Source organism: Trichosurus vulpecula, chromosome 7 (genome assembly GCF_011100635.1).
Source record: "Trichosurus vulpecula isolate mTriVul1 chromosome 7, mTriVul1.pri, whole genome shotgun sequence".
Classification (NCBI taxonomy): Eukaryota; Metazoa; Chordata; class Mammalia; order Diprotodontia; family Phalangeridae; genus Trichosurus; species Trichosurus vulpecula.
Window position 1 is genome coordinate 31,992,582 of NC_050579.1, and position 27,932 is coordinate 32,020,513.

General features: G+C 54.9%; 3 protein-coding genes across 3 annotated transcripts in view; 1 reads left to right on the plus strand and 2 right to left on the minus strand.

The window, feature by feature from the left end:
• Window positions 1–1,069: 1,069 nt before the first annotated feature.
• OVCA2 (OVCA2 serine hydrolase domain containing) lies at window positions 1,070–2,442 on the minus strand. The gene is made up of 2 exons (XM_036768682.1): window positions 2,228–2,442; window positions 1,070–1,985 (listed from the first exon to the last, which is right to left on the minus strand). Exons 1-2 carry the CDS (start codon window positions 2,394–2,396, stop codon window positions 1,486–1,488), a joined length of 669 nt encoding a protein of 222 aa, XP_036624577.1. The 5' UTR covers window positions 2,397–2,442; the 3' UTR covers window positions 1,070–1,485.
• DPH1 (diphthamide biosynthesis 1) lies at window positions 1,070–11,582 on the minus strand. Its single transcript, XM_036768681.1, has 13 exons — window positions 11,503–11,582; window positions 8,826–8,981; window positions 8,583–8,646; window positions 6,851–6,972; window positions 6,247–6,404; window positions 6,033–6,154; window positions 4,983–5,051; window positions 4,381–4,537; window positions 4,045–4,145; window positions 3,309–3,387; window positions 2,867–2,989; window positions 2,228–2,619; window positions 1,070–1,985 (listed from the first exon to the last, which is right to left on the minus strand). The coding sequence occupies exons 1-12, from the start codon at window positions 11,561–11,563 to the stop codon at window positions 2,533–2,535; spliced, it is 1,299 nt and encodes a 432-aa protein (XP_036624576.1). The 5' UTR covers window positions 11,564–11,582; the 3' UTR covers window positions 1,070–1,985; window positions 2,228–2,532.
• A 5,019-nt stretch (window positions 11,583–16,601) lies between these two features.
• Window positions 16,602–27,932, plus strand: part of RTN4RL1 (reticulon 4 receptor like 1) — a 127,641-nt gene continuing 116,310 nt past the window's right edge. Inside the window, exon 1 of the mRNA XM_036765977.1 lies at window positions 16,602–16,837. Within this exon, the coding sequence (XP_036621872.1) occupies window positions 16,825–16,837 (13 nt within the window). The 5' untranslated portion in view covers window positions 16,602–16,824. The remainder of the gene's footprint in view (window positions 16,838–27,932) is intronic.

A 27,932-nucleotide genomic window follows, 5' to 3' on the forward strand; every position in this document is an offset into this window, starting at 1 on the left:
TACTATGAGATGAGAACTGGAGATACACAAGTAGCTTCCACTCTATTTGGGTGAAACAACCTACACATAGACAAATACAAAATCATTTCCAGGAGGAAGGAACACTAGCAACTGGGGGTGGAGGGAATCAGGACTGGTTTTATGTAGGATATGGCACTTGATCTAAGCTTTAAAGGAAGCTAGGGATCAACAGGGCATAAAGACATTAGGATTGAACCCAGGCACATTAGATACCCTATACAAAGACACACAGATAAAAAATATATGGGGAATGACTACTAATTTGGCTGTAACAGCATATGCAAGAGGAAAAGAGTAGTAGACCTGGAAAGACAGGCTGGAAGCCAGATTATGAAGGGCTTTCGATGCCAAAAAAGTTTGTATTTTATTCCTACAGTCTAATAAAGGGCCCACTGGAGCTGCACTGAACAGGGAAAGAACATGATCAAACCTGGGCTTTAAGAATATCACTGACAAATGTGTATGGAATTAGGGCACCCAATTAGGCTACTGCAGTAAGAGATGAAGGGTCTCAAGTATGGTGGTGAATGCAGAGATGAGGACAAACAAGTGAACAGACAAGACTACAACTGATTGGGCACAACATGAAAGAATGATCTCGATTACAAATGCAGGGGCCTGGAGAGACAGTAGCAGGCAAGTTAGGAAGAGAGGAGTTAGGAGGTAAAAATGAATCCTTGTTTTGAACATCTAGTTGGGAATATTCAACAGGCAGTTCGGCAAAGACAATGCTAGATAGATCTAGGAGTTATATTTGACTACATACGATCATCATTAATGAAGAGCTCACTTGCAGAGCACAAAGCCCTGTGATGCACCAACACGTAGAGGGCAGGGCACAGCTGGTGATCCATTAAACCAGACTGATCAGAGAAGAAGAGGAACAAGTGAGAACAGTGTCAAAAGAACATATAGAAGGGTGGTCAAGAGTTAAGTGCTTCAGAGTTCAAGAAGTTTAAGTGCTTAGCCCAAGCTGCCTACTTTGGTGATCAGGCCAGAGGCTCCTACCATGCAACTGGCATATCAGTGCACTAGGGACAGAAACATGTCAAATATCAAAATATTTGCTTTATTGGGTGGCAATTACAGTACTAACATTCCTCGGAATCCACCCCATTTCCTGTCCACTTTTAGCCCAATATACCTGCCTTAAATTCCCTACAGGTCAATCAGCTCATTTCATGTTGTAGAACCTACGGCACAGGGAAAATCTGTCCAGTGTGTTCCAGCCTGCTCTCTTCCCAGTTGAATCTGCCTTCATCTGCCTGCAGAGTTCTCAACTCTGCTCCTCTCTGGAAGATGTGCATAGTCTGAGCCCAGGGGTACCAGCTTCTCTACTGGCTGATCAGTGATGGCCAGGACCTGTAGCCATGTCAAGGCTGCTGTAAAGGAGCGGCTGGTCTGGAGCTTCAAGTGTCTTCAAAGGTCTGTTGGGTCGGAGAGTTTCCAAGGAATCCAGAAATCTCACTTTGTAAACTGGTCCAGGAACTTGAGATATACTTGGCGCTGGGGAGAAGCTGCTGGAATGAAATGGCCCCCAGGGTGGGAGAGCGTGACGGCGCCTGAGAAGCAGGCGGCCAGTTCAAGACTCTCCCGAGTAGGGATGACCCTGTCAGTCTCTCCCAACACGTGCAGGGAAGGTAACATCAAGGGGGCCTGCCGGAAAGGCAGGGTGAGTCTGGGGCCTCTCGGGCGAAAACCAGAAATGAGGATGACAAATCGAGGGAGGGGGAAGCGGGGGTCGCCAGACTGCGCCAGCGCACACACCAAGGCTGCCAACGCTGCCCCTTGGCTAAAACCCAAGAGTCCGTCCAAGGGTCCGTGCTGGGCCATGGCTTGCCCAACGACACCCAAGGCTTCGTCCAGGCCTCGGCATTCGGCCGGCTCTTCGAGGGCAGAGAACGAGGCCGCCTCTGGCTCGGAAAACCACCAACCTCGAGGTTCTTCCTCCCGGGAATAGGGCCCTATGGAACACAGCGGTACAAGGAGGTAAGCTGGGGCAGATGGGGGGCGGGACCGGTCCTGAGATAGAGAGATGGGCCACTACCTGAGAGCAGGTAAAAGGCGCAGGAGGAGGCTGAGCGCCGGGCTGGGGAGGAGGAAAGCTCGGGAGAACAGGGCACAACCTCGGCGCCACGCACCCCAGGGGTCTAGGGATCTGGAGGGCGGGGCCGCCCGTGATTGGCGGGTAGGCGGGGCCACTCACCAGGCGCGGGGGCGGGCTCTGGGATGGGGTGCGGGCCGCTGAGGTACAGGAGCTCAGCACGGCCCCGCAGCGCCTTCCTCAGAGACCCGGTTTTCTCGCGGAAGCCGCGCTCGCTCTGTCTAAAGCCGGCCAGGCACAGAATCCGCAGCAAAGGCCGTGGTTCCGACATGGCGACCCCCAGCCTCGACAACCGGAAACCGCTGGGCCGAGAGCGGAACAGGAAGTGACTGGGGCGGGCCGAACCCAAGGGGCGTAGCCAGGTTGGGGGAGGGGAAGGGGAGGGGAAGGGGAGGAGCCGCACTCGTTCAGAGCGTGGGCGAAGGCGCTGCCTCCTCAAGGCAGACGCAGTCATTGCAACCGACGGTCGGCGCCGTAGCCACGGACCCCTTCACCTGGTGAAGCAAGAGGCCTAGTTAGGGAGGCTGCGCGGAAGTTCGGCCCCGCCCTCTTGAGGGGAGTCCTTCTTCTCTACGGCCGCTGGGCGGCAGCATCAGATCGCCGCGATCCGCCATCGGACGGGAGGGGACCACCGCGAAGGCGTAGCTCCTGGATTTCCGCCCCCCCACCCCCACCCCACCCCGCGCACGCGCAGCACGCCCCCGGCCGCCCCACCTGCTTGCCCACACGCGCGGACGCTACCTGCGGCCGCTGGCCCTTCCGGTGGCTCTCGTGGTTCACTGCCCACGGCCCCAAGGAGTTGCTCGCATAGAAGTCCATGGGATAGGGCTGCTGCCAGGAGACGTCCCTCAGGGCCACTGCTGCCTGGGGGGGGAAGGTGCCTTTGGGCAGGCCCCCCTCCACCTCCACCAACCCGTGGGTGACAGCCCACTCAAGGGACCCCTAAGCCCTCTCGGGGCGAGGGCAGCCCCTCAAAGGCCCCCGCAGATCAAAGGAGCAGCTCCTGGGGCACCCAGGTCTCAGTTTCCTTATCTGTTAAAGGAGGGGGTAGACTAAAGGCCCTCTAACCCCGCTTCGGTCCCGGATCCTGGATCCTTTCTTGGATGTAAACGCAAAGATCATTCCCTCGGTTCCCAGGGGAGATGAAGCCCCACCCGCCTGCCCAGGGGAGCCTTGATGTTACCTCGTACGGGGTCAGCAGCGGTTTGGGAAAGGCTGTGCCCCAGTCAATGGAGAGGCGTGGACAGGCCACCTGTACCCACCTGAGATAGAGAAACCCATCAGAGGCTCAGTAGAGCAACGGACCTCTTCTCTACCCCAAGTTGAACCTGATTCTGCCCAGCAAGCTGGGAGAGTTACCTTAGCTTCACCCCCCAACCCCCACCAAAAGATGTCAGGTCTCGGTGGGACCTGGGTTCAGATCCCACCTCTGCCACCTCCAGGACCTAGGCCAAGTCACATTAACTGTCCTGTTAAATCAGAGGGTCAGACTAGATGACCTCAGAGGTGTCTTCTAGTTGCCCAGATGGATGATCCTGCCATTAGCTCCTCTGGACTAGAGGCTAAGTCCCCTCACCTGGTTCAGAATTTCCCCTCTACCCCTCCTAACATTGGTTTCAGGCAAGCTTATGATTTCTGCTGCACTCTGGACCCCCAGCCAAGTCTATAAGCCCTCTGAGGGCAGGAGTGATATGTCCAGCCTGCTGTCAGACCCCTCGGTGATCAAGGCTGGATGACCCATTCAGTGACTAGTAAATGTCAGTATCTCATGACTACCACGTTGTCGAGGCTGGTGCTGACATGTCCAAGGGTTGGGATTATAGAGTGGGCATATGTGGTGCCAAGCTCCGGTCTTGCTTGGCTCCCTCAGAGTAACTAGGGGGACAGCCTGGGGTGGGGAGGGGCATGCCAGGACTCACACATCCACTTCTGGGAATAGGCTGAGCTTGCTAGGGAAGATCTCTGAGAGCAGCAGCCTGAAGAATGAGAGCCCCAAGTGGCGAAGCCGGGATTCCAGATGCTGTAAGAAGTCACAATGATTATCCAGAACTGGAGCCCGGATGCCACCCACCCACCCAATCCCTCATCCACAGACAGAACTATCTGAGGGGCCTTGAAGGGTCTCCCCTACTGCTGCAATGCCCATTCACCTGCCTGTCAGCCAGGCACATAACGTAGACCGCACCCTAGCACAGCCCCAGGAGAACCAGACATCACACTGGACCTTGTCTAACTTCCCTAGACCACCATCTCACCTCGAGGATCTTGGGGCTCCCCTGGCGGCCCAAGGTGCCCAGGATGAGGCCCCAGGATCGGGCAGAACGAGCAGCAGAGATGGCCTCCTGGCGGGCAGCTTGCATTTGCTCGTGGCCATAGTGCTCCCTCGACAAGACTTTGCTGTATGGGTCATACCTGCAGAGAAGAGCAGGCTGCCTGGGCTCTTTTCTGCCCTCCGTGCCCAGTAGGCCGTGCCCAGACAGAAGGTTCCCCACCCCCACCCTCCAGTTCACATGGTTTACACAAGCCCCATCCACCACCTGCTTCTGCTGTTGAAGGCTAATTGAGAAGAGAGGAAAAGATAACCGTCCCAGGGGTAAGGCAGGCAGGAGGGGGAAGGTTGGGGAGAGAGAGCAGCAGAGAAAGACACTGCCTATGGGGAGGGGCAGCCCAGCATCTCAGTGCCAGTCCCAGCTGCCCCAGGAAGCTGGCTTATCTGCAATGGGGATTGTCCTCCCACCATGCCCGATCCCCCAGATCCCCTGAGCTGTGGAACTGACCCAGTCCTCAAAGTGGGCAAAGCAGAATTTCTATCAAGGTTACCACCTCCTGAAGGCCCTAAACCCCAGTGTCCCAGTACCTGTATGCAGAAACGCCAGGGTTGGCAATCATGATAGACTCAAGGTGGAAACGGCCATCACCAAGATACCTGTGAGTGGCAGAAGAATGCTTAGTACACCCTCTGAGCCTAACCCCAGATGGGGACTGTGGGGAGGTCCCCTCTCAACTCCTGATGCTGGGAAACAAGGTTGCTATGTATCCTGGGGAGAAGGGGGTAGTATCTTTTTTCGAAGGGCTGCCCCCAAGCCCCTGCCTGTCCAGTAGTCCAACACTGCCTTCTCTCATCTCCTTTAAAAGGACCATGGTGTGGGAGAGAGCCTCCACCCCCTGAACAGCCCCTTCCTGTACACCCTAGGGGACCAATTCAATTTTAATGAGCAGCTGCCCTCCCTGCTGCCTCTCCCCCTCCCCCACCTATGCTCAGAGGCCCCTAAGTGCAGGTATCAACTGACCACAGGCGTCAGGGAAATGGCTGCCAGAGAGGAGGTGGGGGCAGGGCAGGGCTAGGGATGATCAGACAGGGCCTGTCTGTAGAACTGGCTGTGCTCTACCCTAGAAGGGGCAGAGATCCTAGGGTGGTTCAGCCTTTCCCTTTGGGACAAGGCCCTAGCCAGAGATGCCAGCTTCAGGCAGGCCCAGGGCAGGGGGAGTTGGGAAGCACCTCTTCCTCCCCCCTCCTCAGGGCTGGGGGGAACAGCTTCCTCCAAGGCAGTCTGCATTCACACAACATTAAGCATTTCCATTACCTAAAATAATTAGGCAGCAGGAGATGGTGTGCTCCTGCTCGTTAGTTGTCCTGATGCTAAATTAATGGGGCTGAAGTGTGGGCCTGGCCATTCGTCTTCTCCAATTACTTCCCCAGCACTTCAATTCCACCTCCTGGGGCCCACCCCCTCCCCCTCCCAGTTCCCTCACCACCCAATTCCAATTCACATCAGAGAAGCCACTGTGTGACCTCGGTCAAGTCACCAGTCTCCCATAAGATGAGGGCGCTAGACCAGGTGAAATCTAGGTCCCTTCAATCTCTGTGTGTCTAGAGGTTCCTCTGACTCCTGCCTCCAGAACTCACACGATGGCCTCCACATCCTCCGAAAGCCGAGGGGATGTGCAGCCCAGAATCTCTCCGGGGGACAGCGGCTTGCACTGAGGCACACAAACTCTGTACTCAGTCCTCAGCTCTTGGGCAGCTACCTGTGGTGAGGACAAAGAAAGAGAAGAGAATGGATGGGAGGATTCAGCTGGGAGGCAGAGAGATTTCTCTGATACTCCTCCATTCCACTCACTTGTAACGTAGATACAAACTGGATGGTGCTGACCAGCGCCAAGGAAGTCGATGGGGGGAAGGTGATTCGAACTGAGTCCAGTAAGTGGGCAGTGTCTATCCGGATATCTACGAAAACATAGAGCATCCGAAGACCCTGGGCCGAAACATCGATGGGCACTGAGGGCAGAAGGAAATCAGTCAGGACACTGACACTCTCCCTGTGGTCTGGAAGGGACTCCGGAGGGCTTGGATCATGGCTACAGAATCAGGCCCAGAAGCCACAAGGGGGGTGGGCGCGGACTGGGTACAGAGGCACCTCTTCAACTTGGCTCTTCCAACCCCACCCGTTTGGGACCCTTGGTGCTTCAACCAAGCTTTAGAACACCCACATCTGGGACAGCAGCTGTTTCTATGGCAACCAAATCTAAAGGATGGTTGTACCTGGGGATCGGGGAGGCCTTGGCCTTCCCAACAACAACAACAACAACAACAAAAAAGGACTAAGAGACCAAAATCTGGGGGAGAAACCAAATGAATGAGGCTGCAAAGGAGGGGGAGAAGGCATCAGAGTTGTAAGCAGAGCTGCCACAGGCTCCCTTCGGCCCCTCATGGGATCCCAGTACCCAGGCAGCTGTGGCCATAGTGCACCAGGAAGTCAACTCCAAGGGCCCGGGCAGTGAAGTCATCCACGCAGCAGGCGCCATACGTCACATCCCCCATCACCATGGCCTCAGCCTCTGTGAACCTGCCAGGGTGGGGGGAATAAAGGAGATGCTGTCAGCCCCAAAGGTCTGCCAACACACACACACACACACACACACACACACACACACACACACACACTCTCTCTCTCTCTCTCTCTCTCTCTCTCTCTCTCCCCCCCCTGCCCCCCCCACTCTCTCTCCCCTCCAAGTGGAGGAGGGTTGTTCACAGCTGGGTGTCCCCATTACCACATTCTGATATACAAGAAACAAACGCAGATCAATGGTCAATTCAAATAATCTCACACTCACGCTCATAGGAATGTTATAGAACCATCTAAGGGCCTGCATATGTGGATAAGAACACAAGCAAAGAAAGGAAATCCTGTATAGAGATAGATTAGACTCACAGAGGAAGAAGCTGCCCAGCATGTGCATTCCCTCCTGTGGATATATACCCCTCAAATGCAACCTCTGCCAACTCAATCAGACCCGCCCCACCTCAGAGCTCCTGAGATGGTGGAAAGGTCTGTGCCAGTCACTCCCAATACCTGGCAAGCACCACTGGCAAGCCTCACGATCCAAAGAGTGGGATCTGAGTGGCACAATGCTGTGGGCACCAGTGCCAGGCCTGAATCACTGAGGGGAAGGGAGAGGAGAGGGAGAGACACTGTCCCATCCCCACCCCCACTGCCACACTCAGTGCCAGGCCTGAATCACCACCAGAGTAGGGTGGGAGTCAGAAAAACTCTGCCAAAAAACACATCAAGCCCTCCACCCCAGTCCTCAGCCTGGACAAGCATCAAGAGTTAGGCTGACTAGTGAGAATCTGAGATCCTCTAAGTTACCCACCCGCTCCCCCCCAGCACCCCAAATCAGGCCCAGCACAGCAGCATATTATTCAGCTCCTTAAAATGCAGCCTGGGCGTCTGAGTCAGCCGTAGCACTTAATTTTTTATAGATTAAAATGTATGCAAATTGGCCCAAGCCCCAGAGAGCATCCCCAAGGGGGGTGGGGGAGAGACTGGAAAAGTAGATCTGTGGCAGCAGGATGGGGGAGTTGGGAGGGGAGCAGCAGCAGGGGAGTGGGAGGTTCCCATCACGAGGTGACCTCCCCTCTCCCCACCCTCGCCCTTCCACCTCCCCCCTCACTGTTCTGGTGGTATGTTCCAGACAGCTCAGCACACAAGGCCCCCCAACTGTGGCTAATTGTATTGAGGCATCATGCTGGGGGCGGGGGAGGGGAAAGAAACCCTTCCAAACACAGGCCAACTGCCCAAATGTACTGGCCTCCAGGGCTGCAACATTGTTGTGTTTGGGGGGAAAAGACCCCCTCAGAGCTTAAACCCTATTCCTTGAATCCACTTAGCACATATTTGTCCATTAACCTCCTATCCCGAGCCCCGAGGTACCCTGGCCTCCCTAGGATCAGAACTGTCCTGTCCCTGGGACCAGAAGATGCCATTCCAACTTGAAGTAAGACCTTCAAGGCAGGTTGGACAAACAGGTGGACATCTCAGGTGGGGTCGGAAAATGGGGGAGACACAGACCAGCGCAGCTCCCACTAAGGAGACAAATGGGAGCCCTGATACACCCGGCCACCCCCGCTGCCCCAAACCCGCTGGAACCACTCCATGGCCTGTTACGGCCTCACCTTTCCAGAATGTCAACGATGGTGCAAGCAAACATGAGAAGGCCTTCTGGCATCTGCAGGGCGACTGTGGACAGAGTTGGGAGAAGATGGAGGGGGGAATCAGGCTCTGCTTGGCTACACAATAGAACCCACCATCCCCACTACTCTGATGCCAGGCCTACAGCACAGGTCTGCTCCTGGCAGATTCTCGAGGGAGGACGGGTGAGCCTGTTCTACCAACCTTTCCCAATACCAAGTGCTTACCCTTTTTGGCCTGGGCCTGCCGAACTCTCCAGATGGTCTTTGGGATCTCAAAGTTGTAGTTGGAGGGCAGGACCTGCATGGCCTCCTGCAGCTTTGGGTCACTCACGATCTCAGGAGGGATCTGATTGGCCAGACGGCCTCGGAGGGGCCCTCGACCTGTTGGTGCACACCCGACAGTGAGTGTCCCTCCATCCTGCCATGCTGTCCTCACTGGTGTCCTGGCCCAAACACTCCCCGAGGACACCTACCTGGCAGCCACTCTACACACCTGGGAAATCCAGAAGGCAGACACCCAAGGCCCCTGGGAGAGGAGAAATCTTTCTTCCCCATCTCCCATGAAACCAAAGAAAGCCAGGAGGAAATCTACAGAATTAACTCCTGTATCACTTGGTGACAAGTGAGTGTAGTAAGTAGGGGGAGGGCTGGCTCCCCAGCATGCTAGAAGGGAAGGAATGATCCCATGGAACTGGGGCAGAAAGAACCATCTTCAATTTGGGGAAGACACTGAGAGAAAAAAAGGGGTGACCGGAACAGGGGGACTAGGATCAATTAATGTGGGAATGTTTAACCAGGAGAAGGCTTGATAAGGGGAGGGGGAACAGAGCTGTGTTCAAGTACCTACGGGATTGTCCCATACAAGAGAGATCAGGCTGTTCGGCCTGGTCCTAGCAGGCAGGTTTAGGACTCACCAATGGGTGCAAGTTGCTGAGAGGCAAATTTCAGACAGAAGGAAAATATGGACTAGTTAGAGTCCTCCCCAGTGGACTGGGCCTCCTGATAGGGCTTGGCCGGGGTGGGGGTGGGGGGGCTGGACCCCATGGCCTCTGAGACCTCTGACAACCCTCAAATTCCGGGATCCCGAGTATCCTGGCACAGAGAAGTAGCCTGAACCTTGCCAAGAGATAAATCACCTTGGTATAGTGCTAGTAGGCTTACATAGCACTTACCTGGGGAAAATCCCATGACACCAGGAGTAAATCACTACCACCACTGAACAAAAGAGAAGGGAGCAGCTAACTGGCACAGTGGATTAGAGTGCCAGGCCCGGTGTCTGGAAGACCTGAGTTCACATATGGCCTCAGAAACTTCCTAGCTGTGTGAGATGTCACTTCACCCTGTCTGCCTCAGTTTCCTCATCTGTCAAATGAGCTGGAGAAGGAAATGGCAAACCCCTCCTGTATCTGTACCAAGAAAACCCCAAAGCGGGTCACAGTCAGACACGACTTTAAAACAGCTGAACAACACATATGAGTAAAGTAAAGCTTGGAAATGTTAAGTGCCCGATGTGACCAAGCCTCCACGTCTGCCACAGAAGGCAATAACAAGCTGCCCCGTTGCCCCATTCCCTTGGGCTTGGCAGGAATCCTGGGCAGGTTATAGATGATCAGAGAGAGTTTTCCCAAGCCAGAGGCCAGCTTTATCTGGTGTAAAATAGGTGGCTATATTATAATTGGACATTTATATATGAAAAACGCTGGAGAGAAAGCTTACTCTCCCCTCCCCCCCCATGACTGTCTCAGTGACTGGCCTGCGGGTGAGGCCAAAAAATGCTATCATTAGAAATTAGATTTCAGGCATTGGTGCCCCACCCTCCCAGCTCTCTGCCACAACAGAAGGGCGCAGGAGGAGTCCCAAAGAGCTGAGGACCCTCGGGCCTTGGGGCAGGTAGAGGCTTGCCCAGAGGAGGAAAGGCAGAGAGGTCAAACTCTTCGGGGTCCGCCCCGAGGTCCCCTCAAGGAAGCCACTGATAAGTCCTGAGGCCGGGCAGAGGCCGGGTCTGAGGAGCCAAGTGATTGACTTCCATTATGGCCATGATGCCTCTGCCCAAGAACTAGCGGTCCGATTACACGTGGACCCCGCCCCCAAAAGGAGGGGGGGGTGTGGTCCCCGAGACTGCGGTCAGGGCTGACTTCCCCTCCCCAGGGACAGCAGCTGCTAAATCTACTGTTTCAGAGGCCCTGGAAGAAGGCACGAGGGATCCCAAAGCACGGGACCTCTAGTTAGGGTACCCCAAGAGCTCCAAGGTCACGTGGAATGATCGGTGGAGCTGGGGTCCAAGGCCTGGACATGCCCCCCCCCAAAAGTGGTCTCTTTGAGAGTCTGGGGATTGATGATTCCCCACCCCCACCCCACCCCCGTCTTTGGGTTTTCAGATTCTGAAAGGGACCTCAAAAATCCAGGGGTCGTTTTATAGGAAAGCCCGCAACTTGCTGAGCACATTTTATGTCTCACTTGATGCTCGGTACAACCGAGGGAGGTGAGTGCTATTAGGAGCCCCATTTTACAGATGGGGGAACCGAGGCAGATGGAGGTTCGGTGACTTGCTCAGCTGCTTTGTTTGCGGTCGCACTTGAACTCGGGTCTTTCTGACTCCAGACTATTTTATGGATGAAGAAAATGGAGCCCTGGAAGCGCTCGAGGCCTCGCTGGCAACAAGGGGTCGCGGGACCCAGGTTCGAGGTCCTCCACGTCCCCAGCTCTAGCCTTCGGGGGGCCTCGGACCCGAGGTGAGCGTCTGCTCCGCCCATCACGGAGCGCAAACGCAGCGGGACCGGAGCATCTGGCGGGCGGCCTTGGAGAGGCCCGGGTACGGAGAGGGAGATGAAAACCTGGAGAGGGACCACCGCCGCCGCAGGAGGGAGGAGCGCTGGGCCCGGAGCGAAGCAGCCGCACCTACCTTTGCCAGGGCCGCCCCGGCCTCCCCGGCCGACGGCCTCCGGCTGGGCCAAGGCCGCCATTATCAGCTCTCCCACGTGGGGACCCAAAAGGCAGCGCTAGACGAACCCGAGCGGCCGAGCCCTCAGGCATAGCGAATAGATCGCCGAGCAGCTCGTGGCAGAGGGCGGGGAGGGTATTGGGAGGGTGGGGAATGGAAATATGGGGGGCGTGTCTTGCCCCCAAACCGCCGCGCCCGACCCCGGACCCTTAGAGTGTGGCCCCGCCCGGATTCCTTCAACAATGTGAAGTCTAGCAGGCGGAGGAGGAGGAGGTGGCTGGGGAGTCATTCCTTGCCCCTCCCCCCTGTAGGACATACCCTCCCACGACCCCCCCCCCCCAGTGGACTGTTAGCTCCGGGTGGGCAGGGTCTGCTCCATTGAAACGAGCTGGTGCCTCCATTGGCCCAGCACAGGGTCCAACATGTGGAGGGGACGTAGGCGTTAGTTAGATTGGACTGGACCGAGGTCAGCACCATGGGAGGGTCACACTTAAGGTCACACTGGTGTAGCTTGGAGGACCCGCAAGCCCGGTCAAAGGGGGGCTTTCCACCCTCCGGATTCAGGGGGAGCCTGAAAACCACCTTTGCAGGAGCCTCTATATTCCTCAAATAAGCCACCTGGAGGCCTGAGTCCGAGGCCACTTTCCTGGACTGAGGGGCTAAAGGGTCTTAGGTGTCTGGGAGCTGGCCAAGGTTTGAATTCAGGAGGCTGCGGCTGGGGTCGCAACCAGCTAGCGATTCTCTTGTTCTGACCAGGCTATTTTGTCCCTGGCGTTGTCTGAGACTGGGGCACAGCATTATGAAAGACCGGGTCAGTCTGGAGGAGCGGAGAGCCCCGGCCAACCCAACCGCTTGGGTGATGCTCCCAGAACAGCCTGCAGTAGAAAGCCTCCTGGTTCAGATGCCCTAGCTTTCTGGGCTGCTTTGTTCTACCAACCTCCCAGCCAGGCCTCCCCTGGCTCCTCCCCCTGCCTAAACTAATCCAGGCCTCTGGCCCTTTAAGCGGAACTCCCCGAAGCCAAGCGGCCTCAGGCTCCCCCGGAGGCCCTCTCTGCTTAGAAACCCCTAATTAAGGTGCTAGAGAGAAGGGAAAACAAGAGACTGGGTCTAGGCCCGGTCCCGGAGGCAGCGAAAAAAAGCTCAGGCTTGGGAGGACTAGGAGCAAGCCGGCCGCAGGGCGGGAAACGAGGTAAAGGGGCCCAGCCCTCCTCTGCCTAGCCTGACTCAGTCACCCTTCGATGAATCCGCTGTGATATCAGCGACTCCAATAGGGCAGACTGCACTCCTCCATGGCCTCTCATCTTGTGTGTCCGTGCTCTCTTCTCCTCCAAAGGCTCCTCTCAAGGAGCTGGGGAATTTCCCCGATAATCAACCAACCAGCAGCACCTATTAACCGCTTACTGAGTGTCCAGCACTGTGCTGAGTGCTGGGGATAGAAAGCAAAAGGGGGGAAAGCCCTCTCCTCAAGAAGCTTGCCTTTCAATTGGTGAGGCGGAGGGGAACAACATGGACATATACGATATGCAAGATAGATACCAAGGAGATACCAGGATGGGCAGACACTGTCAGTCCTCCCAACCACCCTGGGAGGTGGGCATTACACGGTGGCATTCTATTTTTCAAATGCAGAAATAAATGGCGGCTCAGGAATGTTAGATCACTGGCCTCAGGCCACACAACCGGTGGGTGTCGGAAGCAGGATTTGAACCAAGGCTTAGAACCGAGGCTTCCTTGGAATCAAAGATCATTGCTCACTCGGCTGCTTTGCTGTTGTGTCTCTCTCTCTCGATTTCTTATTGCATGGATTCCAGTGAGAACACATGGGCTGTCCGTCTGCCGGTTATCTCTCACTCCCACTAATGTGCTCCTCTCACCTGCCTTTTCTCTAACCAGGTTCTCTGCACAGTCATAGATGGCAAAACGCCTTCCTACCCAGGGCAAGAGCCTAAACCCTTGTCCTTTCCGCTTTCTTTCAACCAGGACCTACTCTGTGGGTCTGCGTCTCCCCTCTCCCCTAGCTCCCCCAACTCCGCAGGACGTCACATTCAAAGCCCAGGCTCCTATTACAGGTAGATGCCGTCCTGAGGGCCCTGGCCGTGGGCCGAAGTCCAGGTGGAAACTTGTCTCTGGGCCTGGCTCCTGTCTCAAAATCGAGGCCTGTCCCTGGCATCAGATGCAGGTGCTAAGGCATCTCAAAGGGGCCGATTCCGGCCTGGGATTTGGATCCCTCTGGGAAATGTCCCTGTGCGCATCTCCCGCCGCCCACCCGCTTTTCCTTATTCCCAAAGAGTGACCCCGTGGCCTCAAAGCCGCTGGCCAGAGACCAGGCAGAAATGAAGTTCCGACTCCTGGACTGCCTTGTCAGTCACTTCACCCTCACTTGTCTCTACAACTGGTCAGAAGCACGTGAGAACCCTGGCGATCCCTGAACCCGAGCGAGATGGAGATCGGTTGCTCTCAGCTCAGGTCGAGAAGCGGTGATGGGGACCCCAGAATCTTTCCCAGCTGGAGCCTACAGGGTGCCTCTCCACCCTTCGGACTCCAGGTCTCCGCCGCCAGCAGATCTCACCCATCGCCCCCCTTTGCCCCGCCCCATACACTCAGTTCATCTCCGGGAGGGGGCTTCTTGGGCCGAATTACTCACTGTCCTGAGTAATTGCAGTACGTCGGGGACGGCTTAACTAGCTCTCCCGCATCATACACCACAACGCCCGCCTCCGTGCCTCCCCCGTCCCTGTCCGGGCCCGGACTCCACAGCCGCTCCCAGCCTGCGTGGGGACCAAAATAACTCGGGCCCCCACGCTCTCCAACAAAAGCCAGTGAGGACCCAGCAGCTGCCTTTGCCAGGGAGGAGTTTGTGTACCCACTGACCGCACCCCCTCCTATAGCTGCCGGGAGGATGTAGGGAGCTGTCCAAACCAGGCCGGCTCTGAGCTGACCCAGAGAGAACCCGAATAATTGGTTCTCATGTCCCTCTTTCCTCTCCTGGGCCGGCCTGGGTTCCCGGATCGGGAGCTGAGGAAGCCCATTCTCCGGCTTCGACCTGGGAGGCTTTCCTTACCCCTAAACTTCCTCTTTTCACTCCACCGCATACGAAGGATCTGAAACCCGGGCTGACTAGGGAATGGGTTGGAGAGCTGCTGCGGAATGCTGCTAGAATAAACCCACCTAGAATCTAGTTTCCACACCGGGCAGCTTTTGAAAGCCCCTCAGTCGTCAGTCCCCGCCCCGCTCCGCCCCGTCCCATGCTATAGTCCTCATCTCCCTCCCTATCTGTGCCCAAGCTCTTAACTCCCTACCCCACATCCTCCAGTGGAGGGGGGCAGCTTCCCAACCCGACACTCCAGAACCGTAGACTGTCAGAGCTGGGAGTTTATAGGTCATCGAATTCAAACCTTTCATTTTACAGAGAAAGAGGGTTAATGGGGTGGGATGGGGCGACAAATGACTTGGCCAAGGTCACACACGTGGAGACTGGAACAGAACCTGACTCTGAGGACTCCCAGGCTCCTTCTCCCACGGGCTTCACCATACGCCCCAGCGTGCTCTCGCTTTACTCAGCCCACACCCTCCTGTGTCTCTCTCCAGTCCCTTCTCTAGGCTTTAGGGAGAAAACCTTTCGCTTAGTACACAAGACCCCAAGTGCCAATGTAACAGCCGAATGGTCTTACCACCGCACCCAGCTCCAGAAAGGAGTGCCCCTCCCCCAGGCTCAAATGGGGCTGATGAGCTGGGTTCTGACTAGTGGCCTCTCTTCACACGCTCCTCCCCAGGACCTTCTGGGCTTGGGTCTCCTCCCCAAATGCCTCTACTGGACTGCAAAGGTTCCTTCTGCCCCGGCGATATCAACCACTTCGCCCATTTAGGAGACTCTCCAGGCTGGGGCTTGAGTGTGTCAATGTGCGTGTAGGAGGAGATATAGTGGTCCTGGAAAAGATCTGCACCTGCTGACGTCCATATAAGAGACCACGTCTGAGAGAATCCTCCCCCCACCCCCCGGGAATGAAGAGAAAGGGGGAGCAGAGGAAGTAGGGACCCCAGCGGGTTAGCTCCAGGGCTGAGCTTCCTGGAGGGTAGGGGACCTGGACTTGTATAGGCTTTGGATTGGGTGGGGGGGCAGAAGGGGTTGGGTTCTCCTCCCCCCCCCCCCCGCCTCCCCCATCCCCCACTGTCTGCGGAATGTGCAGGTCACGGTTCCCAGCCCCTTTCTCCCCATGACCTCCAAAACTGAGGGGCCAGCTCGTAAAGGCTGTGCTATCCTAGCGCCTTTGAAGTCCCTGGGGAGGAGGGGCGAAGGGTCAGAGAGGGGCCAGGGCAGGGAGAGGGCGGTCAGGGTCAAGGCTACTGGAGTGAGAGGACGACGGGGCCAGCTGGGGAGGTGGCCCCAAGCCCCGAGGACACGGCGTGGCTATCGGGGCGGGTGGGGCAGAAACACCTTGGGAGGCGCCGAGCGGCTGAGCGCAGCTGCCCAGGGAATAGGACGGCGCTTGGGCACCGCGAGCAGAGCGCACTTTCATAAATTTTGTATGGGAGGCGCTCCGTGAGCGGGGGCGGGGAGCGGAGAGGAGAAGGCGGGAGTGGAGGGAGGGAGAAAAGGGAGGGAGAAAAGGGAGGGGAGTGAAGGAGAGGTGGGGGAGGCGGGGGGAGGAAGGGAGGCGCCCCGTTCCGCGGCTCCTCCGTGTCCTGCAAACGCTCGGCGGGCGCTTTCCTGCGAGCAGCGCGCTCCGGGGCAAGCGCCCATTTGCAGCAGCAGCCCGAGGGGGCGGGGAGGGAGGGGGCCGTGGCCCACCGGCCAGGGGGGCGGCTTCTCCCCTCAAAACCGCCGCCAAAGTGCTCCAGCCAGCAGAGGCGCGGGAGAAGCGAGAGAGTAAGAGAACGCCGTCGTCGCCGCCACCGCCGGTTCCTGGGCAGGAGCAGCTCCCAGCCCGCCCCAAAGCCCCTCCAGCTGACTCGCCGCGCCGAGCGCGAGCGGCCGCCCCTCCTCTGGGCCGGGACAGGGCAGGGCAGGGTAGGGCAGGGCAGGGCAGTGCCGCGCTGCCGCAGCACTTGGCCGCGGGGCCGCTATCCCCTCGGCAGCAGAAGCGGCGGCGGCGGCGGCGGCGCGGGGCTGGGACTCAGGATGCCCCTGCGGAACCGGGGCGCTGGGCAGGAGCAGGTCGCCGGGGCGCCCCCAGCTCCGCGCCCTCGGATTAGCTGCAGCTCACACCCAGGGATTTGAAGCTGGACCCCGCGTGGGACCGCCCCATCTCCGGCCTCTGACAGAGCGGCGGCCCCGCGGCCAAGATGCTCGCGAAAGGTGAGTTTGAGCCGCAGGGGGAACTTGGGCGCCGCCGCTGCCTCCGCCGCGCTGGATTGGGCTTGCTGCGGGCGGACGCCGGCGAGGGGCAGTGAGGTAGGTCGAGGTAATGCTGAATGGAGGAGGCGCTGGCACTGGCTGCCTCTGGAACTTACAAGGAGAATAGCCCCAGGGCTAGCCAGGGCCAGTGCCCAGGGAGGTTGGTCCTCCGAGCTACTGATCGCGGAGTCAGTGGGTTCCTGAGGGCTGGCTGCCCGAAGTGGGGCAGGACCCACAGTGAATCGGATAGGTTGGCGCGGAGGAGCTTTTCATTCCCGCAAAGTTCTGCCCTTGTAGACTGGGTCTTCCCGCACTGGGAGCCGCAGCAGCTTACCCCAGGAGGCTGTGCTCGGACCCTGGCTCGGGTACAGCAGATGCTGCCCCTCTAAACTGAGCCTCTGAAGGTTTCTCCGGAGTCTGCCCGGCCCGCCCACCCCTGCCTCTGCCCCACGCCGTTTGCCCAGTCTTTGGCCTCCTCTCCTTATCCCCATTCTACTTTATTCTCCGGGGGAAACCAGCAGAGTCGGCCCGAGCTAAGCGGTGAAGGGGTAGTGACTGCGCGGTCCCTCTTGCCCCTCAAACTTTGCTGCAGCCGGGAGCCGGCCCCGGCAGGACCGAGCTGAGGGTGTGTGCCCCGACTCGAGGCCAGGGAAGGGCTGGGGTGTGGCAATTGATGGAACGGAGAGCGCGGGAGCTGGTTAGGGAAAACAGGCGGAAGCTGGCCAGGGAGGGCAGCCGGGAGCTGGCCGCAGGTCTCTTGCCTGCAGAAGGCGTCCGGAGCCCCGGGCCGCCTCTCTGGCTCCCCGGCAGCCAGGTTCAGGAGCCCGGAGAGGCGCGGCAAAGTTGGCGCCGCTTCTGGGGAAGTCCCACCGCGCCCCCACGTGGCTCTGGCGCTCCTGGGCGGCCGTCACGCGGGAGCGGGGCGCTGTCTCCCGGGCCCCGGGGAGCAGAGACAGCGCCTCCCGAATCGGGGGCCGACCACCCACTGCCTGGGCTAGCGATTCGTGCCGCCCCTGCCCGGGTCTCGGGGTGCTGATGAGCTCTGCTGGGACCACCCCCGAGCCGTCTCCGGCTCCCGCGTTCTCAGCATCATCCCTGCACCCCGCTCCCCAACCCCCTCCAGCAAGCCGGCAGGCCCAGGCGCCCGCCAGATCCATCCCGGGTCCTCTGGGACAAAGGCTGAATCGGGAGGCTCAGGTAGCGAGAGAGGGGCCTGATCCCTGAGCTCGCAGGATCCTGCCTTAATCCGCCCTTGTTTCCATGGCAACAGACTGTGATGTCGTAAGCATAGGATTGTGACCTCACAGCAGGATCAGGAAGGAGAACTCTGGTTGGGGGAAGAGGCCCTGGGATGCGGGGATAGGAGCAGATTTGGGGCGGGGGGAGACTGATCCTCTTAAAGAAGGACCAGGGGCATGTGGGGAGAAAAAAAAAATCAAGACCAGTTTGGGAAAACTGAAGGCTCTTTTTGGTGATGTGGTCTTTGCCTGTCTCTGGGCCACTAGGGGGTTCAATGGAATTGTCTTGGCTCTCCAGAATAGGAACCAAACTTCTCTGTTACTTTTTCTAGATCCCTGCTATTGTCCTCCACGTGGGTCAGTGATTAAAAGCCCAGGGGATATGATTAAGTGCTGTGGTTTGAATAGTCTCAGTTCCCTGGGCCAGGCTCTGTCCCCTTGTCCCAGAATTCCCTTCTCTTTCCTCCATTCTATCAGGATAGCTGATGGAGGCTCCCAGATCAGTTTGTTTCAGGCTAACCACGACTCGAATTTATGCAGCCCTTTGAGGTTTACTTTGTAACTTCTCTCGGGCCCTGTGAGGTTGTGAGTGCAAATATTAGCAGTCCCATTTTGCAGATGAGAGAACTGAGGCCGTGAATGGCTGAGTGATTTGTCTAAGGTCACACGGTTAGCAAACAGTAGACCCAGAACGTTGGCCCCATGGCCTTTGATTTCAGGCATTCTTTCTAACAGACTATGCAGAATGATAGGCTCATGCCCCAGAAGTCTGGGGCTGCAGCTGGCAGAATAAAAAATCCTTTGGTTCTCCTTCCCAGAGAATTCCATGTCTAGGTCTGAAGGTTTCTGGTGGTAGCAGTAGTAGAGATGAACTGACAGATATCACTTCCTTTTCAGTTATGGGCCTTTTGACAGCTCACAGTTAAAAATGAACCATTGAAAACAGCCCACATGCTGTATTTATATGGCTTAGGTGCATAAAGATAAATCATGTACTCCTTTGTATTGCATTTTTCTCTTACCTCTTGTCTCCAGGCAAGACAGAAGCCTGGCTCCTGACTGGGGACCAGCCCCTTCTGGGAGCTTCTCCTGGGGGAGGGACACACCAACACCTCTCAAGAACTGGTTGCTAAAGGCTGGGCAGTCCCATGTGCTTGGACTGGCCTATTTTCCTTCTTTGCATAGCTTGATTTGGAGTATGGGCCATTGGTCCCCTTAGTTATTTGAGAGGTTTCCATCTTGGCTTACTTATGGGATGGTCAATAATAAATTTATGTTATATGTCACTGTAAGGGTTACAAATGGCAATTTCTTAACAACTGTGAAAGGTAGGTAGTCTCAGTATGAATATCCCCATTCTAGGAATGAGGAAGCTGGAGCTCAGAGAAGGCAAGTGATTTGAGCACTTGATTTGGGATTTGGGATTTGGGACTTGAACTCAGGCCCTCTGATACCAAGGTTAACTCTCTTTTCACTCTGGAAATAGAAAAGCCCATGAATTAGGTGGCAGTCCTTGATACCACAGGAGGGATATTGTCTTGAAAGGTATCATTTTTGCCAGCATTTCTCTACCTTCTAACTAGAGGACTTGGTTGCCTCTGCAAAATCTAGCTCAGAGCACTGGGGTGGATCCTGGCATCACCCCCACACCCCAGAAACTATGGAAACCTAGAGCTGAGAGTCAACATAAAGAGAGAACGTCCTGCTTCCAGAAAGGGGTGGATGTTCTAGCAGAGACCAAGCCAAAAAGGCCTGAGTGGATATTCATCAACAGTAACAGGCACCCTATAACTTACTGATTCTTAACAGGTGTCTATACCAGGTCTCCAGAAAGCAAAAAACGGGTATTATGGAAAGCATCGAAGGCTTGGAGTGAGAAGAACCGGGTTAAGTCTGGGCTTCTTCTGTCTGCTGGTCGTGTGACCTCATATTAGGCAGACAGCTTTACCGGTCAGCCTCAGTTTCCTCACCCATAAAATGGCAATACTGATACTCACATGTGTCACAGGGTGGTTGTGTCAAATTTGAGAATGTCCTTTGCAGTCGTATATAAAGGACCTGCGATTTACATTGTGGGACTCTCCAGAGACCCAGCCTCTATAATAACGACGTTGGTGTTGTTGCTGTTGTGGGTCAGGATCTGTGTAAGGGAACTCTCAGTAGAGAAACTCCAAGGATACAAATGGGTCAGCTTTCTGTAGCTCTTAGAGGCTTAGTGGCCTGGGGCACACTGAAGTGCATTGGCAATGACTTGGCCAAGGACATCCAGCCAGCATGTGTCAGGAACCCATGACTGCAAAGCCAGCAGCTATCCATCCACTATAGCAAGGTAGCCTTTGTCAATGGCCATGCATTAACATGAGTGAATTTAAAACTAGGCTTAGCCACCAATGTTGGGTTTCTAACAAAAGATTTAAAGAAAAAAGAATTTTGCCCTAGGCCTGGAGACATCAAGTGTTTTGCCCATGGTCAGCCAATTAGTAAGTATCAGAGGAAGATTCCAGCCTAGATATTTCTAAGTCTAGCACATACCTATTCATTACACCACACTGCCTCTCCTTGTAACCATAGAGCACTGTACCAATGGGAGATGCCATTATTTTTAACCTATCCAAGGCTGGGATTGGATAGAATGTGCTGGAGAAGAGTTTGGGGAGCGTTGGGGGTAGGGAAGGCAGTGTAGACAGCCCTGAAACCCAGTGGAGCATCCAGAACCATTCCCATAATGAAAGGGGTCCCACTGAGGAAGCTTGCTCTGACTGGGTAGTGACCTGCTTTAAACCTGAAGGGAAGTAGAAGGGCATGTACTCCATTGGTTATTTGGGGATAGTGGCTGCGGGTTGGGTGGGGAGGGGAGGGACGGGAAGGGGGCCTTGGGCTGGCAGCTTTATCTCTTTGATCTCCCCGTCACTCAAGCTCAGCTTAATAGTCCAAACAAGCCCGTGGTGCCGGGGGCTTAGCTTTTCCAATCAGGGGGAAAGATAGATCCCCCCTCCCCCACCCCCAGCCTAGGGTAGACGAGGCTCCCAAACCACCCCCACTGTCAGAAGGCAGAGGCAGCCCAGCAGCCCAGGCGGGTTAGAGCTGCTGACGATGCTGGGGCTGCACACCGCCGCAGCTGCCCTGGTTTCCATCCCCTGGCTTAGCCTAGCGGTGCTGGGGATATAAAAAGCAATGATCTGGTCAGAGATGCAAAGAACGGAGAAGCGAAGCAGGGAAGTCACCCAGCAACCTTCAGGAAGGAAGGATAGGAAGGTACAGGGTTCGGTGCCACCAAAGGGAGCCTGTTTAAAGTCAGAAACTATGGATTTCATTTTTAGAGCTCTGCAAAATAGAATGCGAATCAACAGCCTCTAGGCTCATTTAGAGGCTTAACCTAAAGTTTTTTGTCTTGTTAAGCAAGGAAATAGAGTGCCAAATAGGCTTTGTTAAGTGGTAGCCTAATTAATAATTTAAAATCTTGTAGCTGTCTTTCATTAGGATTTATCTGTCCACCAACCACAAAATCAGTCAAACACACTCATTTATAAGTTAATGCCATCTCTGAATAATTCAGCGAGCAGCTAGATTAAGGCCTGCCATCCTGCAAGATGCCTTGGTTTCCACAGCCAGATGGTCTGACATGGTAGCACAATTGGACCCCCATCCTTTGGGGATGAAGGAGCCAGCAAGCCTTGGGACTGTCAAACAGTTGGTGGGGCCTGAGTCTCCAGGGCTTCTCTAGGCAGGCCAAGAGGGAGCATACACTCCAATCAGGTGTCATTTAAGAACCTGTGTGTGCCAGGAGCATCCTGGCCTCTCCTTGGGTTGACCATGGCTGGGCACCCTTAAAAATGAAAAGCCTAACCCAGAGAGAGAAAGGAAGAGGTTGGGAGGGAAGCAGCCTTGAGTTTCAAAAGAGCTTTTCTATTTGGTGCAGGGATACTGGGCTCATAAGACTGTAGCTATAGAGCTGAACACTCCTCTGAGGGCAGAAAGAGGAAGATTCTCAAGGGAATCAGCTGGCTTCCTTGCAGGGACTGAGCACCTGAAGATTTTCAGCCCACTCTCAGTTGAAGGGGAAGGACTTAATTCAATCCCTTTCCCCAGCCCGGGAATCCTGCGGTAATGGAGTCCTGGCAGCTCCTGGAAGGGCCTTCAGCCCTCAGCCTGAGTGCTGTGTTCTGGGTCATTGTGGGGTCTCTGCAGGGCTGTGTTCCATAGGGAAAACAGAGAAGAGGGACTGGAGACAGGGAGCTGAAAATCCTGCCAGAGAGGGAAAGAAGAAGGGGTGCTGGAAAAGGGCAAGCATATGTTGCATGAATCTTTTCTCCAGTGGCCTGAATAAAAGAAAGTATGGTGGTGAAGGCTTGTAGGGAAATGTCCCCCTTGTGGGGTGTGTATACACACACACACACACACACACACACACACTTCTATATGGATACTTGGCATATAAAAATCCTTCAGAATTGTAAGAGACCTTGGAGACCATGACTAGATGAGGAAACTTCGGCCCCTGAAGGTGAAATGACCTGGGGTCATAGGGCCATAGTTCTAGATCTGGAGGGACATCAGAGGCCATCTAGTCCAACCCCCTTATTATATATAAAGAGAGAGGCTCAGAGACTTGAAGTGATTTGCCCACAATGTAAAAGGGAGTATTCCTGTAGAATGGTAGCTCCCTTTTTCATAGCATTTTAAGGCTTGCAAAGCACTTTATAAATATTATCTCATTTGGTTCTCACATCAGCCCTGGGAGGTAGGTGCTTTTATTATGCCCATTTCATGGTTGAGAAACTGAGGCTGAGAAAGGGGGTCTTGCCCAGGGTGGCAGCAATAGGAAGTGTCTGAGGGAGGATTTGAACTCAGGTCTTCCTTAAGTCTAATCTCTCTATCCACTGCACCACTCAGCCGCCTCACCCAAGTCTTCCTGGCTCCAGGCCCAGCAACTCTCCATCACACCGTGCCACCTCTGGTCTCTGAAATCTTATGCTTCTGCTTACACAGGGCCTTTTCCCAGAGGCTGGATTTGCAGGATTTCTCCATAGAGTCTTCTTTCAAAATTCTCCTCCAAGGCCCAAAAGTGGCAGTCTGGGTTTTAAAGGTGATGTTTGATGGGTGATGCCCGAGGTCTGGCAGTCTTGGAAAGGCTTTAAGGATGTGGCCAGTGATGCCCTAAGATTGCCCTTATCCAAGACCCAGCCTTGCTAAGCTGGCCAGAAAGCTGGCCACCAGGGCCTGACCTTGTTTTCTAAGTCACAAAGACCATCTAGTAAGTGCTGAGGGTCTGTGACCTACCCTAATTGAGAGGGTGCTCCAAATCTTGGGAATGTTAAAGAAGCACAAGGCCTAGCCTGCATGGGAGGGCAAGCCCTCTGGCACAATGTTCCTGTGACATAGTAGAAGTCTTCATCTCAGATTTTATGTACCAGCCCAGATCAGATTTCATCGAGTGAAGGAACCCTGGCCAAACAGCCAGAGTGAGAGAGCAAAATCAGACAGAGAAATGAAAGGAAAATGCAAAGGATTGCCAAGACATGCTTTCAGTGGCTTCAGGGGGTGAGCTCACTGTCCAGCTCTGGCTGTTGCCATAGGACAGGGAAGGGGCAGGTAGCCAGGGATGAAGAGGGCCTGGAGTTCTTGGGCCCTTCCCTGGAGATGCTGAGAGGTGAGCTCTGGTCAAAAATTAGCAGGTGATGGAGCCTGAGGCTCAAGATGGAGGGGCTTGTGTGGACCAGTCAAGGCCAGAGGAATCACTGGCTATAGAGACAGTCGTAGATGAAGGTGGAAGCTTCCTTGATGAAGGCAGAAAGGAGGGAGGAATAAGAAGGCATTAGTGTTGTCGGGATCGGTGCCCATCCCCACTGTGGTCCCAGCTCAGGTTAAAGAGAGAGGGAACAGAGATTCCTGGGACACCAGGACAGGCCTTAATGTGGAGGAGCCAGAGACACATTACCCAAGGAAGAGCTGGATTACTCTACAGGGAAATGAGGGACTCACGTGGCCTGAGAAGGTGTAGGGGGAGGGAGGGGGAGGGAACAGGTGGGCCACACAGCACCAGGCCAAGGACTCCCCTGAGAAGCAGAGGAAGAAGGAAGAAAAAGGCAAAGGAGACTGCTCTCACTGATGCTTCTCCTGCCAGGGCCAGGCACCAGCTTGAAGGGTTTCCAGAAGCAACATACAGATGGGCAGTGGTCAGGGCACCCAAGGGACGGCCAGCCTTGAGTCCCAACTTCCCTGGGGACACTGTAGGCTGACTCTGGGATCCTTTAGGCTCAGACACCCCCGGGGGATGGCAGGTGTCTGTTCTACTCCATGGAAGGAGGGGCCGGGCACAATGAGGGGAGATTGAGCAAGAACTCCAGGCAGCAGCTCTGAACTGGAACTTCCGTGGCCAGGTCACTGTTCTCCATCTTAGCCCAGTCACAGATCCATGGGTCCCATCACGAGCCTCAGTCTTGGCATTCCTTGTTCTCTAAAGGAGATAGATCCTCAGGAAAGAATGATCGGGGATAATTCAGCAATCAAGACAGAGTGGGAGGAGCAGAACCATTCTCCACTCGATTGCTGAGAGCTAGTGACGTTTTCCTGCGTCTACCTCTCCCCTCCTGCCAATCTGTCTTGTTAAGATGACATTTGACAGTTAATGAGTCCTGAATTGTTTGTATCTTTACTCCTTTCCTCTCTCCCTTCCTTCCCCCTCCCTCCCTTTCTCCCTTTCCTTCTTTCCTCCCTCCCTCTCTCTCTCCCTCCCTCCCTTCCTTCCTTCCTTCCTTCCCCCTACTTACCTTCTTCCCCCCCCTCCTTCCTCCTTCCTCCCTTCCTTCCTTCCTCCCTCCCACCTCCCTTCTTTCCCCTACCTCCTTCCTTTCCTTCTCCCTCCTTCCTACCTCCCTCCTTCCTTCCTCCCTCCCTTCCTTCCTTCCTCCCTTTCCTTCTTTCCTCCCTCCCTCCTTCCTTCCCCCTCCTTTCCTTTCTTCCCCCTCCCTCCTTTCCTTTCTTCTTTCCTTTCTTCCTTCTTTCCTTCCCCCTACTTCCTTTCTTTCCCCCCTCTCCCTCCTTTCCTCCTCCCTCCCTCCCTTCCTTCCTTTCTTCCTTCCTCCTTCCTTTCCTCCCTTTCTCTTTCTTTCTCTCTCCTTTCCTTCCTCCCTTCCTTCACCCCTCCCTGATGTTCTTCCTTCCATAAGCACTTGTGTAATGCCCACCATGTGGGGCCAAGTGCTGGGTGCTTGACTTCCTTCTTCTCTGCTATTCAGGGGCAGTTCCTCTCAGGTGTAAACACTGCCCTGGTGTCCACTGCCATCTTTCAGGCCATATTTGTTTCTGGGTGCCCACCCTCCCTTCTGCCTTCTCCTCTTTGTATTGGTCTGCTGTGGTTTTGGAGAGGCAGAGGCCTCTGCCAGGCTGTCTCCTGCAGGAACACTAATCTCCGAGGCCTCAAAGGGCAGAGATGCTGTGTTAGTGGCCCTGCCTGTGTTTACTCTCCTGTCCTTGACTAAAGTGGATTTTCTGCTAATGAGCACTTGGCTGCCCAGAGGCCAATGACCTACCTGTGCTGGGCTCTGCGCTTGCTTGTGCCAGGGACAAAGAGAGGAAGCCCTGTTTTTCTCAATCCTCTCTCCTGAACTTCTACTCCCATATCATTCCTCACTGGCATGTCTTTGGGGGCTCTTGGCTTTCTCTAATGGCTTCCAGGCCTTTACGGATCGGATGGAAGCTTTGGGGATAGGAGTCAATGACCTTTACCTTTGGGTGCCTAAGCAGTTTATATGGGGCTATACAGCTCAGGGTCATCACCGGTCTGGGTCGAATGGGATTCAGAGTTCAGCAGAAAGAGCACCGGCTCTCCAGAGTCAGAGGCGCTGGGTTCAAATTTTGGTTGGATGCTTACTCCTCATGTAAGTTTAGGCAAGCCTTTTCTTCTCTAGGCGTGGGTTTCCTCCTGTGTAAAATAAGAGGGTTGTCTGAGATGGCCTCTGTGGCCTCTTCCAGCTCTAGTTCTGGGGTCCCCCACTCTGCCACTCCCATCCGCCAAAGGGACTTGGCCCTCCCATTTAAACTGGTTACACACCATACTGCAATCTATTCTCCAGCTCTGGAAAGGCCCAGTTGTGCTCCAGCCTGGTGGATTTCTGAAGCCACAGAGGGACCTGGCCTCAGACTTGTCTGCCAAAATCTGCTTCTCTTTTAGAATTTCAGTCATTCTTGCTTTAGGCTGTAAACTCCATGAAGGCAGGGGATGATGTCCTGTCTAAACTTGGAATGTCCCTCCAGCACTGTGCGCTGTCCACAGGAGTGGATGTAAAGATGTTTCTCAAATTGGAAGATTGCAAAGGCCGCTGAACAGGCTGCCCCGTACCTGGAGTCTTCTCCATCTGCCTCTTTCTTACAGCCTTCAGTGCTTGGCTCTGTGGCTGCCTCCTACATGAGAACTTTTCTGATCCCCTTTGTTCTTAATTCCACTTTGTAATGACTTTAGATTCCTCTTTCATGTCTTTCAGATTATCTTTGTATGTGATATTTCCTCTCTGTCAGAATCTAAGCTCTTTGAAGGCAGGGACTGTCATATTTTAGTCTTTGTAAACACCCCCTCCCCCCAATATATCTAGCAAGCATGTAGTAAATGCTTTTTAAATCATTGCATTGGGACAGAGCAATTTTATCTTTGAGGGGAGAAAGTGGGAAGGGGAAGGGAAAAAGCATTTATATAATACCTACTATGTGCCAGACACCTGTTAAAGTGCTTTATAAATAATTGTCACACCCTGGGAGATAGGTGCTGTTGCTACCCCCATTTTACAGTTGAGAAAAATAATGCAAATGGAGGTTAAGTGATTTATCCAGCGTCACACGGAAAGAAAAAAGAAAGTAGGTATGCCCCAGGAAGTCCAGAGGGAAAAGATAGAACCATATGGGAAATGCACTTTTTGCCTCAGAATTTTCTTTGTCTTGTTTAGGTTAAAGCGTTTCTGATATAACAGCTAAAATTTGGCTGGGGATGAGCCTGTGATTACTGTCTAATCACTCTCAGTGGTTTGGATAATAAACGGCAAACAGCCCCTGCTAAGCTTATTCAGGAAAGTAGCTGTGGAGTCTCTTGTGCTGGCAGAGCAAGTGGGTTGGCACAAGACGATGTGTGTACACGAAGACAGAAACCCACCTGGCATGCCAGTATAGATCTACCAGAGAGGGGGATCACAGGGGCACAATGGCCATTCGTGTTCTGTGGGCACACAGGGTTGCCCCCTTGTTGGCATGAACTGTCCCCCAAGAGCTGAGAGTCCATTGGCATGAGGTGAGATGTTTTGGCCGTGGGTGTGCTAGTGAGACACGCTGTGAGTGGGCACAGGGAGTGGGTACCTTGCTGCAATCCACGTCACGTGTCTCAAGAAAAGCTCGTGGGTGTGGGACATACATTACCCACACAGTGGGTGAGTTATTGAGACTCATAGGAAAAACCAGCTCAGCTCTGACCTACCCCACCGGAACGGATGACGACCAACTTGGGGAATAGCAATACAGACTTTTGGTAGAAGTCTCCTGGGAACATGGACGAGGATGAAGGTTACACCAGCCCCCTTCTTCGAATGGTGGAGGAGAAGCTTCTTTCTCAACAAAATCATTGCAGCAGACCTCTTGGTCTCTTCCAATGCTTCTGTCTCGATCTCCGCACCATTGTGAGAGGGCCCTTACCTATGCTTATGTAGAAAGAGAGATTCATGGGGCCCTTGGGGGGGAAATTGGCAGTCTTCTGACCATCATTTATTCATAGTGATATTGGATGACGAGGGGATGGGGAGCTGAGGGGCTTCCATTAGCGAGAAGTGGACCAGGCG

Excerpts from the sequence above, each read along its gene's own strand:
- OVCA2 (XM_036768682.1), bottom strand. The coding sequence starts at position 2,396 with ATGTCGGAACCACGGCCTTTGCTGCGGATTCTGTGCCTGGCCGGCTTT. Across the intron at positions 1,986-2,227 it reads AGAGCCCGCCCCCGCGCCTG|GGCCCTATTCCCGGGAGGAA; the intron begins GTGAGTGGCCCC and ends TGTGTTCCATAG.
- DPH1 (XM_036768681.1), bottom strand. The coding sequence starts at position 11,563 with ATGGCGGCCTTGGCCCAGCCGGAGGCCGTCGGCCGGGGAGGCCGGGGC. Across the intron at positions 6,405-6,850 it reads CTATGGCCACAGCTGCCTGG|TGCCCATCGATGTTTCGGCC; the intron begins GTACTGGGATCC and ends TTCTGCCCTCAG. Across the intron at positions 5,052-6,032 it reads GAGGATGTGGAGGCCATCGT|GTATCTTGGTGATGGCCGTT; the intron begins GTGAGTTCTGGA and ends TGCCACTCACAG.